General features: G+C 42.8%; 1 protein-coding gene across 1 annotated transcript in view; it reads left to right on the forward strand.

Annotated features, from left to right (window-relative positions):
• Nucleotides 1–3,396: 3,396 nt before the first annotated feature.
• slc44a5a (solute carrier family 44 member 5a) overlaps nucleotides 3,397–16,389 on the forward strand; it is a gene marked incomplete at its 5' end in the record, with an annotated part of 148,456 nt that continues 135,463 nt past the window's right edge. The window contains one exon of the mRNA XM_084183250.1: nucleotides 3,397–3,481. Within this exon, the coding sequence (XP_084039376.1) occupies nucleotides 3,397–3,481 (85 nt within the window). The remainder of the gene's footprint in view (nucleotides 3,482–16,389) is intronic.

The raw sequence follows: 16,389 nt of genomic DNA on the forward strand, positions 1-16,389 counted from the left end.
TCTTCTGTCAGGCATTTTTTTAAATGGCTCCGGTGGTTCTGGAATGGTCACTAACAAGGGACTAAATATGGTTACTTGGTGACTGTGTGATCATAGCCCCATCTTGTGGAGAATTTAAAACCCTTTCTAATCCTGTCAATGACTTGCCTGACTAAAGGGACAGACTCTGGCTGCACAGCACTCTCGCTCGCTGTGTACCATGTCGGTCTGCGCGTCAGTCAGGCTAGTCAATGACTCCAGTTGGATTCAAACCCAGATGTCTCGAAATGCAATGGACTTCACCATTCAGCAACTGGATACATCTGGGGTAGATTTTATGTATTCATATAATGTATTAGATAATCTTTTAAACATTTGATTTAACCTCCTGACCCTTCAGTTGTTACTCAGTTTGTTGTGTCATCTGGAGAGAAGTGCAATATTGTTATCTATAGATGTGAAGTACAGTTGACTTACTGATCTTGTTTTATCATAACTGATGTGAAATAATGTTCAACTGATGCTGACCTTGGTGTAGGTTTGTATAGTCTTGTATGTAGTGTTGGTGGGATTATTTGGGACATTGCAATACTCCATGTTGTTCACTAGAGGTCACTGGGGTCATACAGAGGGGATAGACCATTATTGGAACCCTCAGAAGCCTAGCAACCTGAAATACAGTGCAACAAAAATTATAGACTGGTCCCAAAAAATGTTTTATCTTGCACAGAATTGTATTCCCTAGACATTGATAGTTTAAATGCATTAATTTATGTGGGAATACTGTATTCCAGAACAGACATTTCAAAATGCAAATCAAAGCAGTGATTAAGGTTATCTACTAAGGTGCGCAATGCCAATACATCCCTTCCTTGGCTCTCTTGATGATTCTACGTGCTCGAAAGGCGCTGCATGGTCAATCCAACGTCTGCATTGGCCGTGCAGCATTTAATAATGACATGTACCGGGTTGCAGGTATGATTGCAGGATACAGTGAAAATCTAAGGCACCGAGCTCCAACATGCAGGACTAAGTGAAATAAAAGAATGAAAATGGTAATAAAAAAATAACACTATATACATCATAACTGTAGCAATGATGAATAAATAAATGTCCATTGGGGTGGAGGCAGAGTAAAGACTGTTGAGGGGGTGTGGGGGAATGACCATCGGGGGAGCAGCATGATCATTGAGGGGACCAAGTGAAATAAAAATAATACACATTTTAATTAAAAAAAAGTAATAATATACATATTAACAACTGCAACAGTGATGAATGTCATTGGGGTGGGGGGCAGAGTAAAAGCCAGTTGTGGGCTTTTGTGTGTTGGGGGGATGTCCATAGGGAGAGCAGCAGGTAAGGTAAATGTCCATAGGGGAAGTAGTAGTGGGGGGCGGTCCATAGAGGGATGTTGGTCCATGCTGACGCGATGGCATCACGCAGCACATTCATGCTGCGAACAACCCATTCCATCCCATCCAAGGATGCTCTATTGGGTTGAGGACTGGGGACTGCGCAGGCCACTAAAGTAAACTGAACTCACTGTCATGTTCCAGGCGGTGTTTTTTCAATCCTCAATTGTAGAAGTGTTGGTGATCGCGTGCCCACTGGAGCCACTTCTTCTTGTTTTTAGCTGATAGGAGTGTAACCCGGTGTGGTCGTCTGCTGCAATAGCCCATCCGTGACAAGGATGGACGAGTTGTGCGTTCTGAGATGCCGTTCTGCACACCACTGTTGTACTGCGCCATTATTTGTCTGTGTGTGGCCCGCCTGTTAGCTTGCACTGTTCTTGCCATTCTCCTTTGACCTCTCTCATCAACAAGCTGTTTTCGCCCACAGGACTGTAGCTGACTGGATGTTTTTCGTTTGTCACACCATTCTCTGTAAACCTTAGACACTGTTGTGCGTGAAAAGCCCAGGAGGGTGGGCGTTTCTGAGATACTGGATCCAGCGCACCTGTCACCGTCGATCATACCACGCTCAAAGTCGCTTAGGTCACTCGTTTTGCCCATTCTAATGTTCAATCGAACAGTAACTGAATGCCTTGATGCCTGTCTGCCTGCGTTATATAGCAAGCCATGGCCACGTGACTCACTGTCTGTAGGAGTGATCCATTTTCGTGAACGGGATGTACACCTAATAAAGTGTATAGATTCAACAAAAGACAAAAAAAGCACAAATTTGTTGAAATCACACTGTGGATGTATTATCCTTTAGAATTGCATTGTGGGCATACTGTATGCACTGTACAGCCTTACCTATGGATCTTGGCTCCATGAAATGGGGTATCAGCATACTCAGTGACACTGACAGAACACAAATATTAGCATCGTAGCTCATATTAGGGAATTTTTAACTGTGGGAAATCACCTCACTACTCAAATGAAATTGTATTTGTCACATGCGCCAAATACAACAGGTGTAGTAGACCTTACTGTGAAATGCTTACATACAAGCCCTTAACCAACAGTGCAATTTAAAGAAAAATAAGTGTTAAGAAAATATTTACTAAATAAATAAATAAATGACGAGGCTATATACAGGGGTACCGGTACCTAGTCAATGTGCAGGGGTACAGGTTATTCAAGCCTATTGTACGTATTGAACATTAATATTGCAATGTACTGCCTTACCTATGGATCTTGGGTCCATGAAATCGGGCATCAGCCTATTCAGTGACACCAACAGAACACAGCTGTGAAGAGTTTTCACAAATATTAGTATCCTAGCTCTTATTGTAGGACTCTGAAAGCACTGTGAAATGAGCCACAAAAGATCACCAGTAAACCTACTATGTGGTTTCAGAGTCCCACAAAGTCCCACAAAGAGCTACCAAGTTATATCTGTAATCTGTTGGAGTAATTGAGTAGGCTGATACCCCATTTCATGGACCCAAGATCCATAGGTAAGGCTGTATTTTGAACATGTTATTATTTTATGGCTTCTATTTCTTGTGCAAGTTGATGAATAATACCTGGGGACATGGCAAAAACGCCTACATCAACTAAAAAATACGTGTTCAAAATGCATACATTTTTTAAAGGTAAAAAGGACACATTACCTTATATTGAAAGCCTTTTGGAATCCACATTTTACACTATTTGACACTAAATAAATAGTGATATTTCCTGGGGACAGAAAATGCACCATGTGGTAGGAATGACCCAATTATTGTCTTTTGTGGAATTTATATAACAACATTCCGACCTTGTTTGGGATTATTTATCTAGTCCAAAAATGGCATGATTGCACTATTTCAATCCGTTTGAATCACTTTCGATGGAGGACTTTTATTTTGAAGGCGAAACGCAGATTCCACTTTTGTGGCTAATCCTTATTGTGGCTAGCTTCACGTGAGAGGACCTATCCTATAAACTTGGAGCCAAATACCCGAGTGTTCATTCACTCCCAACATCCATGCCATCGCACCACTACACGACAGACAATTCCACCGTCCACAGTGAAATGGCAAGAAAAACGGACGTCCCTTCCCCTTATTACGGTGAGTAGCCTAGCCTCATTGAAGTCAAGTGTGTCACATTGATGGGGTCTGTTATTAAATAAATATGGCACATTAACAGCGTATGTAACAATAGCATAGGTGAGAAATTGTACCCTCAGATATCCTACCGGGCCGGCACATTATATTTATATGGCATAAGGTGAAATGGTGTTTTTAAAATATTGTCAAAGCAACAGGGAAAAGGGGTTTAAAGTCTATTTTTGTATGTGGGTATTATGGTGTTATTTTGACGACTAATTCTAGCGCGTGTTCTCGAGCCTCCTTGAGCGTTCCAATGTAACCCTATTCCACCTGCCATCCAAATACATTGATTAGGAAATGTTGGTCTTTGGGACATGATGAATGCTAGCTATGACATAACAACAGCCCTGCGTGAAATCGTCAACTCCGCATAAACTTAGCTTTGCTATTTTGGTCCGCCGTCCGAATCGAAGCCGCGGAGGTTAACCAATGGCACGAGCCGCTCGCCTGGATATTGCCCGGGATGCAACTTGGTTGCTAAGGACACTCTCGGCGCCGTAGATATGCAGGATGACAACTGTACTGCAACCTCATCTGACAGTGAACTGTAACGGAACCATCTGAATTGAACACTTTTCATCATTCTTTAGGCTACTTTTATAGGCCATAGGCTGTATTTGAGTTTATAACTAGACGACCCAAATTATTTTATTGTTGCCCTTTGCGCACTAAACCTTGAGCACAAAACACACAGGCAATCTATACCCAGGCAAGTGCGTAGAGCATTTGATGATGATGCAAGAAAGGTTTTCTATTATAGTCAACATTAAAATGACCTTCTCTATTTTCTGAGGCGTTTCACAAAAAACATTCCTAGGCTACTTCAGGTTTTCAAGGACATTAAGCCACCACGAAACACTGTAGCCTACTGATTATTGTTACTGTGTTGTTTCATAATTACAGGATATTTCCTTCTGCACTACTGAATACCATGCTCTCTGTGACACAGTCGATTGGTATTGGAGTGCCAGCTGGATACAGCAACCTGCACTGTTTTGGAATGCAATCTCATTCTGCTCAGTGAAGAGAATCTGACATCTGTCAACTATTGTCAGGTGTGCATCAGAGGAGACTGGTGGGAGGTGCTATAGGAGGATGGTCTTATTGTAATGGCTGAAATGAAATGAATGGGACAGAATCAAATAGTGGTTTTCATATGTTTGATGTGTTTGATACCATTCCATTTATTCCATTCCAGCCATTACAATGAGCCTGTCCTCCTATAGCTCCTCCCACCAGCCTCCTCTGGTGTGCATGTGTATAGTCTGGCATTTGAGTGAGAGGGTTGGATGTGCGCCAGACCAGTATTAACCAGTATTATGTTCACTGGCCTGAATGCCTCATTCCTTAGCAGTGGGGAAGTGGTTTTCTCTCACTTGAACAATCCATTGTTGGAGGCATTGAAGCAGCAGTGCAGGTGTGAGGGTGAGGTGTGTGAATGTGTTCTGGGGTAGAGCTGGGCGATATGGACAAAAATCCATATCACGATATATTGACTGAATTATCACGATAACGGTAAGTTGAACGATACATTTATAACATTAATGTGCACCAGTTACTTTTTTATATATATTACCCTTAAAACTACTACTACTACTACTACTTTCAATGTTGTGACTATCATTGTCCCGTTAGCAATAGTTCATATTAGCAGACTTATTTTATTTCAAACTTAACATTCCTCTAGTAAAGGCTACTTAACGTTATCATTGTCAGTAAAATGTCCTTGATAAATGGTCGGTTTGGTCTGTATCAATAATTTTCTGTTTATCATCTCAGCTCTATTCTTGGGTGTGTTACGGGCCTCAGATCAGTTTCACACATTTACATGGAGTGTAAAGCACTTGTACTCTTTCTGTGGTCCTTGAGTCAAAGTCAAGCTGTTTGCTGACAGTGATTTCATCAGGGTTCCATTTCCAAAGCCTGGCACTCCCTCTCTTGCCCATGCAGATTTAGCTAACCTTGCCTGAGACCTGAAGCATCCCAGTGTCAAGGCTTTAGTTCAGTGGGCTAACACAATCTCGAATCGCACTGATGACCAGGGTTCACTGTCTGGTAGGTGACAGTAAAAACTCCCAAGGACAGACATCACTGGCTTGTATATCACTTCATAGGTGACTACAGTGTAGGGCTGGAGGCGTTGCAGTGTAGTGAGGAAGAGAGTGGGCCAGTGTGTCTTTGTACTTGGAGAAGTTTCTCTCCCCTGTTACTAAGGCTTAAGAATAATAAAGCAGCTCCCCCGTGGTGTCTCCATTGTGTCTCTGCTGTGTCGTTCTGATCCAGAGATGGGTTTTAATCTGTTCGTTTCTTCACTCGAGCTGCCTGGCAACGGTGTGTGCGGGAGGGAAACCGCTGACACAGTCCTCCTAATGGCTGCTGTATACGGTAGCTGGGTGGTCCCTCATGATTTTCTAAGGGGCTTATCTCCTCGGAAAGATGTATTTCTTCTGAAGAACATATTTTCTCTGCATGCTGCTGCTTCCCTGTCTGTCCCTGTTTTTCATTTCCGTCTTCTCACAGTTTAAAGCTTGCTTTGCTTTTTTGCTTTGCAGTAATGTGTGTGTGTGTGTGTGTGTGTGTGTGTTTCACTCCCCACTGTGAAATGAAGATAACGATGATCCATGAGGAAATTAATGACCGGAAACATTTGTTTGAGAATAAAGGCTCAATTCCAGTAAGAGGACACTGCATATTGCAATAGATAATATGCTTAAGACATTAGAAACCAACTAATACAGACCAACCAAATTCATACAAATACACACTTTTGCAGACCATATCAACTGCCTGAGTCCTGTGTTATGCTATAGTTAATGTAATAGCCACAGGGATTTAGTCCATTGACTGCAGTTTGTGTTCTGGCTTTGCATCATTCCAGATATGTTTTTCAGAGAACCTCAAACAATAAACCCAAAAGGCTGTGAGGCACAGGCTGTGAGGCTATCAGCCATTGTATCAGGACAAGTTGGCCAAATTCTGTGTGCTGCAACTAGCCATGGCCTCAGATATGTTTGTGCTGTCTTCCCAATTCCTTATCCTGTCAAACAGCACCAACAGCATATCTGGGACCAGGCTATGTTGCAGCTTGGGAAGCCTCTGCTCTGAAACACTCTTTGTTAGGGTTGCAAAATTCCTGTACTTTTCCCCAAATTCCCTGAATTTGAGCAGGAAATCCGGAATCCTCCAACCAGGATTTCTGGAAAACCTGGGAATTTTGGGAAATAATTTAGCCACCCTACTCTTGGTTATTCATGTGGGGCAGTCAGGCTATGTTCACTCCCCTCCCGAGTCCGTTTTGATGTTTTTGCCACCAGTAACATCTCCTCATTGTGCTTGTAAACTTCTCATCAAACACCAAACGGTAAAATCACAGATGTGAATGAACATCTTTTAGGTGAGGCTAGAGCATAAAAGGCTTGAATTATTCAGTGTTTTAGGAATTGAGATTGAAATTTTAATGTGGTGACATCAATAATAGATTTTTTTGAAACGTCTGTGGAGTAAAGGATGATCTATCTCTACCGTATTTTACACCTGGTTACCCTCAAATGGCTGAAAGTCATCGTGAGAAGATGTCAGGCAACACACAAAAATGGAAAATGGTTTATGGAACCTAGACAGGACCCGAATCGCTTGTCCTTGTGAATATAACTGTACAATATAGGTTTGTTTGTTTGCATTGTCTATTAGTGCTCTCTTTTCTTGCAACTGTCAGATGACAGTTGTCTGTTGTGGTTACACATTTATTTATGTCTTTACATTGTGAGTTGTCAGTCTGGAAAGAAGCTCTATCTGAGATCCTTGGGACATCCCTACCCCATTGAAGTTGACATTTTAAAATGGTTAAGGTAAGGGTTATGGTTATGGTTATGGTTAGGGTTAGGGTTAGGGTTAGGGTTAAGGTTAGGGTTATGGTTATGGTTATGGTTAAGGTTAGGGTTAGGGTAGGGATGTCCCAAGGATGCTGAATGGCACTGATCCTACATTATTATAGTAGACAATACCAAAGAAACAGAACTCTGACTGAAGTATGTTATTGACTGTACGGTAATGATTCAGTATGACATGTAGAGTACACAGTAATTGGTTGTGATAAAATAATTTTTATCAACAGATTAATGAAGAGCTGCAAGCAGTTTTTTCCCTGTGAGAATAGTGATAAAATCTCTACCTTTCATCCTCACTCCCTAAACCTAAGGGATTTACAGAGCCCCCAGATAAAAGCTAAAGCATGAAACACAGAGATTCTCACTGTCGATAGACTGCCGATAGGTACTTATCACAGTGGGAGGCTGTTCCTTTTCTTGCTAAAAACAAAAGCGGTACCACTGCACCAAATACCAGAGTTTCAGACTCCTAATTATCCTTACACCTCTGAAGACTCTAGGCACTTCCATGCCAGTCGGAGTAACTTGTTTTATCTCTGAACACTTAAAAACGTGTTTCTCCACCAACTGTTGGATAAGAGGAACCATGGGGTGTTAACAACACACAGTGGAGACTAGAGATCCTGACTGTCAATGGCATGTCCAGCATGAGACATGCCATTCAATTATCCTGACACTCACACAACACCCAAAAAAGAACAAGTGTTAAAAAGTCAAACAAATGATAAAATACAACATCTCTCATGAAATAAACAATTATAAAAAGAAGTGTACACCATAAGACATACTGTGCCTTCGGAAAATATTCAGACCCCTTTTTTCACATTTTGTCACGTTACAGCCTTATTCTAAAAATATATATATATATTTTTTAATCAATCTACACACAATACCCAATAATGACAAAGCGAAAACAGTTTTTTAGAAATACCTTATTTACATAAGTATTCAGACCCTTTGCAATGAGACTAGAAATTGAGCTCAGGTGCATCCTATTTCCATTGATCATCCTTGAGATGTTTCTACAACTTGATTGGAGTCCAGCTGTGGTAAATTCAATTGATTGGACATGATTTGGAAAGGCCCACACCTGTCTATATAAGGTCCCACAGTTGACAGTGCATGTCAGAGCAAAAACCAAGCCATGAGGTCAAAGGAATTCAAATCAAATCAAGTCAAATCAAATTATATTTGCCACATGCGCCGAATACAACAGGTGTAGACATTACCGTGAAATGCTTACTTACAGCCCTTAACTAACAATGCATTTATTTCTTAATAAAAAAGTAAAATAAAACAACAGTAGGGAGGCTATATACAGGGGGGTACCGGTGCAGAGTCAATGTGCGGGGGCACCGGCTGGTTGACGTAGTTGAGGTAATATGTACTTATGGGTAGAGTTAAAGTGACTATGCATAAATGATTAACAGAGTAGCAGCAGCGTAAAAAGATGGGGTGGGGGTGCAAATAGTCAGGGTAGCCATGATTAGCTGTTCAGGAGTCTTATGGCTTGGGGGTAGAAGCTGTTGAGAAGCCTTTTGGACCTAGACTTGGCGCTCCGGTACCGCTTGCCTAGTCTATGACTAGGGTGGCTGGAGTCTTTGACAATTTTGAGGGCCTTCCTCTGACACCGCCTGATATAGAGGTCCTGGATGGCAGGAAGCTTGGCCCCAGTGATGTACTGGGCCGTACGCACTACCCTCTGTAGTGCCTTGCGGTCGGAGGCCGAGCAGTTGCCATACCAGGCGGTGATGCAACCAGTCAGGATGCTCTCGATGGTGCAGCTGTATAACTTTTTGAGGATCTGAGGACATCATTTCAGTCTCCTGAGGGGGAGACTTGTCCATAGAGCTCCGAGACAGGATTGTGTCGAGGCACAGATCTGGGGAAGGGTACCAAAAAATTTCTGCAGCATTGAAGGTCCCCAAGAACACAGTGGCCTCCATCATTTTTAAATGGAATAAGTCTGAAACCACCAAGACTCTTCCTAGAGCTGGCCGTCCAGCCAAACTGAGCAATTGGGGGAGAAGGGACTTGGTCAAGGAGGTGACCAAGAAACCAATGGTCATTCTGACATAGCTCTAGAGTTCCTCTGTGGAGATGGGAGAACCTTCCAAAAGGACAACCATCTCTGCAGCACTCCACCAATCAGGCCATTATGGTAGAGTGGCCAGATGGAAGCCACTCCTCATTAAAAGGCACATGACAGCCTGCTTGGAGTTTGCCAAAGGGCACCTAAAGGACTCTCAGATCATGAGAAACAAGATTCTCTTGTCTGATGAAACCAAGATTGAACTCTTTGTCCTGAATGCCAAGTGTCACGTCCTGAGGAAACCTGGCACCATCCCTACGGTGAAGCATGGTGGTGGCAGCATCATGCTGTGGGGATGTTTTTCAGTGGCAGGGACTGGGAGACTAGTCAGGATCAAGGGAAAGATGAACAGAGCAAAGTACAGAGAGATCCTTGATGAAAACCTGCTTCAGAGCGCTCAGGACCTCAGACTGGGGCGACGGTTCACCTTCCAACAGGACAACGACCCTAAGCACAGAGCCAAGACAACACAGGAGTGGCTTCGGGACAAGAAGACTTAAGGCTGTAATCGCTGCCAAAGGTGCTTCAACAAAGTGCTGAGTAAACGGTCTGAATACTTGTGTAAATGTGATATTTCTGTTTTTTATTGTTTATAAATTTGCGTACATTTATTTAAAAAACGGTTTTTGCTTTGTCATTATGGGGTATTGTGTGTAGATTGATGAATCATAATAATTACAACAACAAACAAATCTGGGCCATTCCATTTGATAAGGTGCAGGTGATTGTCTGTGGTTTATTGCACAATAAGATGTTCTGGTTAGGGCTGTGGTGGACATGGACGTGGACGGTTGCTCCAGTTTTCGTTCTGACGGCACTTTGTCTCCCCATAATCACGCTTGGCCCTTCTTTTCCAGTCTGCTGACCCAGTCAGGTCCTCAAACTCAGGGAAGCACCAGGGTAGGGAGGTTATTTAAAATGTATCTGGGTCCGTGTCCACATCAGACATCATGTCTTCAGTTGCCCCCGCAAATCGCTCCTTCTCTTCAGCAGAGAGTTCTTTTGACCGACTTGCCAGAGCCTGTGAAATTACAGGAGACTAAGTTATTATGACCAATAAAAAACACTGGAATCACAATAAGCAACAGTGGAATCTCAAAGCTAGAAAAGCACAAACAAATCTGTGGAACAAGTTTCAACTTTTCAAAACTTAGTACTGTATTTAAAATGTATGTATTCGTTTACATTTATAAACTAATCTGCGTCTCGTGACGCCGCCTTCGCTTTTTTCTGTCCCCTTCCTTTGCTCTCTATCTGGGGTATCTGACGACTTATGCCTCTCTCTTTCAGTCCAATACCGATTTGCAGCTGCATCTGAGGAGTCAGGGTGGTGTATTAGCAATGGTTATATGCATCAAAATCCTTGCGAAAATTTTAAGATGTAGAACTATGTTACACTTTGCCTGGAAACCCGAATTTGAATTGCAATTAATTCTACGTCGGGCAGAAAGTAGTGTTTGAATCAGGAAAGTTTCCTCATGACCTCTACAAGCCAGAATGTTGAATAAAATGATATTTTAACGTACTTTACGGGTTGTCCGTGCGGTTGGTCCTTTTGGCGGTAGGAACGTGAGACAATATATCCACAGGAAAGTATAATTACATTAACTTTTCAAAGCGCTGGTAGTACGTTCAGATTTCTATCACCTAAAGCATGCACACAAGCTAAAAAATATACTGAAATATACTGAACAAAAATATAAAACGCAACATGCAACAATTTCAAAGGAAATCATATAAGAAAATCAGTCAATTGAAATAAATTCATTAGGCCCTAATCTATGGATTTCACATGACTGGGAATACAGATATTAATCTGTTGGTCACAGATACCTTTAAAAAAAAAGTAGGGGCGTGGATCAGAAAACCAGTCAGTATCTGGTGTGACCACCATTTGCCTAATGCAGCGCGACACATCTCCTTCACATAGAGTTGATCAGGCTGTTGATTGTGGAATGTTGTCTTAATCTTCTTCAATGGCTGTGCGAAGTTGCTGGATATTGGCGGGAACTGGAACACGCTGTCGTACACCTCAATCGAGAGCATCCTAAACATGCTTATTGGGTGACATGTCTGGTGAGTATGCAGGCCATGCAAGAACTAGGACATTTTCAGCTTCCAGGAATTGTGTACAGATCCTTGTGACATTGGGGCTGTGCATTATCATGCTGAAACATGAGGTGATGGCGGCGGATTAATGGTATTTTTGTGCATTCAAATTGCCATCAATAAAATGCAATTGTGTTCGTTGTCCGTAGCTTATGCCTGCCCATACCATAACCCCACCGCCACCATGGGGCACTCTGTTCACAACATTGACATCAGCAAACCACTCGCCCACACGACGCCATACACGCTATCTGCCATCTGCCCGGTACAGTTGAAACCGGGATTCATCCGTGAAGAGCACACTTCTCCAGCGTGCCAGTGGCCATCGAAGGTGAGCATTTGCCCACTGAAGTCAGTTCCAAAGCCAAACTGCAGTCAGGTCACAACCCTGGTAAGGATGACTAGCATGCAGATGAGCTTCCCTGAGATGGTTTCTGACAGTTTGTGCAGAAATTCTTCGGATTGTGCAAACCTACAGTTTCGTCAGCTGTTCGGGTGGCTGGTCTCAAACGATCCCGCAGGTTAAGAAACCGGATGTGGAGGTCCTGGGCTGGCGTGGTTACACGTTGTCTGCGGTTCTGAGGCTGTTTGGACATACTGCCAAGTTCTCTAAAACAACGTTGGAGGCGGCTTATGGTAGAGAAATTAACATTCAATTCTCCGGCAACAGCTCTGGTGGACATTCCTGCAGTCAGCATGCCAATTGCATGCTCCCTCAAAACTTGAGACAACTGTGGCATTGTGTTGTGTGATAAAACAGCACATTTTAGATGGCTTTTATTGTCCCCAGTACAAGGTGCACCTGTGTAATGATCATGCTGTTTACTCAGCTTCTTGATATGCCACACCTGTCAGGTGGATGGATTACCTTGGCAAAGGAGAAATGCTCACTAACAGCGATATAATCACATTTGTGCTCAAGATTTGAGATGCATACGTTTTTTGTGCGTATGGAACATTTCTGGGATCTTTTATTTCAGCTCATGAAACATGGGACCAACACTTTACATGTTGCGTTTATATTTTTGTTCAGTGTACATGCACGAGACGCATGCATGCTTGCCGAGCTCGTGCATGTGTTTACAAAGTTCTGTGCATGCTTCAGGTGATAGAAATCTGAACGCTAATTTCTGCCAGACAGAATTCAATGCAATTCAACGTCGGGTTTCCAGGCAATGTTACAGTCAATCCATGTCTTTATGGGACTACTCACCTCCACTCTCCATCTGTGTACCTTAATCTCAGCTGACTGACCAGCAGACAGTACATTGGTGTTGTGCAGAGTTTTCTTCCTGAGACATGACAAAGAAAAAACATGAAATGTAGTTTATGCATGATAGTCGCACCACTATTACATGTAACATATTAGGTCCATCATTAGCAAATGAACATGATTCAAATATATAACATTAGCTAGCTACCACCAATGTGCAAGTTGTAAAAGTAAACATTGATTTTACGGTTAACCTCATTTCGTCTTACTCAACGAACGCCGATTGCCTGTTCCGGTGCATTCGCTGGAGAAGTGCTCTGTTGTAGTTGCTGCTGTTGTTGGAATAGTTTAGCTACTTGTGTCATCAGTCTTTCGTTCATATCAGCCACTGTGTTGTAGTCCGGCATCTGATTCAGCCTGTCCATGACATGAGTTGTTGGAAATCCATGCCCTCATTTGGTGATGCATTGTTCCCTAGCATGAAGAGACTCCTGGCGGGCCCACGGGTCTCACAAACTAATTGTATCAATGACAAAAATAAACAGTTAATAACCTCTTGTCTCTTTTGCTGTATTTTATGAGGCTTGGTTAGCTAGCTAGCTACCAAGCTATCCATTCTTCCACCAACATTGGGTAGCTAACATTAGCCAACTATGCTTTGGTAGCTAGCTACTATTAGCTTGTTTTAGTCAAAACGGCATCTTGTAATTTCTTAATCCTACAACAAAAATCCATGTAATCTGATCATGTTAACTACACTGTTTGTTAAGTAACATTAGTTATTGACTAACTTTATATTGGCTGTAGTAATTTAAAGGGACATTTCAAAAAATTTCAACTTCACATTCATGATCTCCAGCACCATCCCAACATCAACATATGGGAAAATAGTGTGTTTCTATTTTTGTAGTAAAAAATATAGAGGAAGATAAGTGTTTCCAATGACATCATCAACCAATTAGTAGATAATAAGTAAGCAATTAGTAGGCAATGCCTACTCATAATTGGCTAATATCACACGATGCACATTGAAAACACTTATTCATTTAATTTTGTTAGCTCTACCATCTCAACATTGCTAATTTTAAACAGGGTTAAGTATAATGTTAAATATAATGTTTTATTAAAGTTCAGCTTCAGTCCACAGAGGGGCATTGTGCCACTGTCAGGAGATATGTGCTTCAGTCAGTAAAATGTTCTCTATCTCTTCGGTCTCAGCTAGCTAGCCAGCCAGTAGCTACCGAAGTGGCTAGCCAGCCAAGCTAGCTACAGAAACAAAACCCATCAAATACACTCGGTGGAAATAAACACTTTTCCTAATATCATGACTCATATCAACATTCTTAGCTTGCCCATTCACTAAATATACTGTTAAATAACTCTGAATGACACCCAATAGCTTAAGGATGCTGAGCGCCAACACTAGCTTATTAACATTAGCCAACCCTTATGCTGAGGGAGACTGGCTAGTTAGCTACCACCAACCCTGCACAATCCCGTGGCTAACTCTGCTGCTGCTTCTGCACATTGACTTTCTGGCTGTTCTGCCCTTTCCACCTCATTCACTACTGCCTCAACCTGCTCAACCTGCTCGTTTTTTTTGCCTCTCTTTCGGAATAAGTTCTGAATATCCATATTTGCTCTGTGCTATGCTGCAGACTCTGACTGAGTGACAGGTGTTTTGCTGACTGATGACATGTAACCGGTGCTGTAGGGGTGGGGGAGGGGTCAAGGGAAGTGAGTGGTCCACTGAGTTGTGAAATCTTGACCAATCACAGCAGGCACCGCGTCACTCCATGGGCTTCTTGCAGTGCCTGCTACTGTGTGGCACGGTATATTGTGTTGTTTATTTTTGTCAAAAAGATTTAGCAGTAATTGTAACAAATATATATACTGCAAGTGACGTGTGGTTATGGAAACTCATATCAGACTGAAATGTAAATAATTGTTTTATTTAATAGTTAGAATTATTTTTTCCATCAAAAGGTTCTGGGCTGGACCAAAAACAAACGGGACTGTTTAAAACGTTTTAAATACCATCAAAAGGTAGGGGCTAGAGCAAAAACATCCAGGCCTAATGACGCTCAGGCCTAATGACGCTACTGATTACTAGTTTAGATAGCTGACTAGACTAACTTATCAATCTAAACAATTTTGCTGACATGGGCTAATTGAGTGACTGTCAGTAACTGACATAACAAGAGAAAAACTGCTGATGCACAACATAAACTCAGCAAAAAAAGAACCCTGTCTTTCAAAGATAATTCATAAAAATCAAAATAACTTCACAGATCTTCATTGTAAAGGGTTTAAACACTGTTTCCCATGCTTGTTCAATGAACCATAAACAATTAATGAACATACACCTGTGGAACGGTCGTTAAGACACTAACAGCTTACAGACGGTACGCAATTAAGGTCACAGTTATGAAAACCTAGGACACTAAAGAGGCCTTTCTACTGACTCTGAAAAACACCAAAAGAAAGATGCCCAGGGTCCCTGCTCATCTGCGTGAACATGCCTTAGGCATGCTGCAAGGAGGCATGAGGACTGCAGATGTGGCCAGGGCAATAAATTGCAATGTCCGTTCTGTGAAACGCCTAAGACAGCGCTACAGGGAGACAGGACGGACAGCTGATCGTCCTCGCAGTGGCAGACCACGTGTAACAACACCTGCACAGGATCGGTACATCCGAACATCACACCTGCGGGACAGGTACAGAATGGCAACAACAACTGCCCGAGTTAGACCAGGAACGCACAATCCCTCCATCAGTGCTCAGACTGTCCGCAAGAGGCTGGACTGAGGGCTTGTAGGCCTGTTGTAAGGCAGGTCCTCACCAGACATCACCAGCAACAACGTCGCCTATGGGCACAAACCCACCGTCGCTTGACCAGACAGGACTGGCAAAAAGTGCTCTTCACTGACGAGTCGCGGTTTTGTCTCACCCGGGGTGATGGTCAGATTAGCGTTTATCGTCGAAGGAATGAGCGTTACACCGAGGCCTGTACTCTGGAGCGGGATCGATTTGGAGGTGGATAGTCCGTCATGGTCTGGGGTGGTGTGTCACAGCATCATCGGACTGAGCTTGTTATCATTGCAGGCAATCTCAACGCTACACTCAACTTTACAGGGAAGACATCGTCCTCCCTCATGTGGTACCCTTCCTGCAGGCACATCCTGACATGACCCTCTAGCATGACAATTCCACCAGCCATACTGCTCGTTCTGTGCGTGATTTCCTGCAAGACAGGAATGTCAGTGTTCTGCCATTGCCAGCAAAGAGCCCGGATCGCAAACCTGTTGGATCGGAGGGTGAGGGCTAGGGCCATTCCCCCCAGAAATGTCTGGGAACTTGCAGGTGCCTTGGTGGAAGTGTGGGGTAACATCTCACAGCAAGAACTGGCAAATCTGGTGCAGTCCACGAGGAGGAGATGCACTGCAGTACTTAATGCAGCTGGTGGCCCACCAGATACTGACTGTTACTTTTGATTTTTACCCCCTCTTTGTTCAGGGACACATTATTCAATTTCTGTTAGTCACATGTCTGTGGAACTTGTTCA

The sequence above is a fragment of the Coregonus lavaretus genome (assembly GCF_964263955.1).
Source record: "Coregonus lavaretus genome assembly, chromosome: 19".
Taxonomy (NCBI): Eukaryota; Metazoa; Chordata; class Actinopteri; order Salmoniformes; family Salmonidae; genus Coregonus; species Coregonus lavaretus.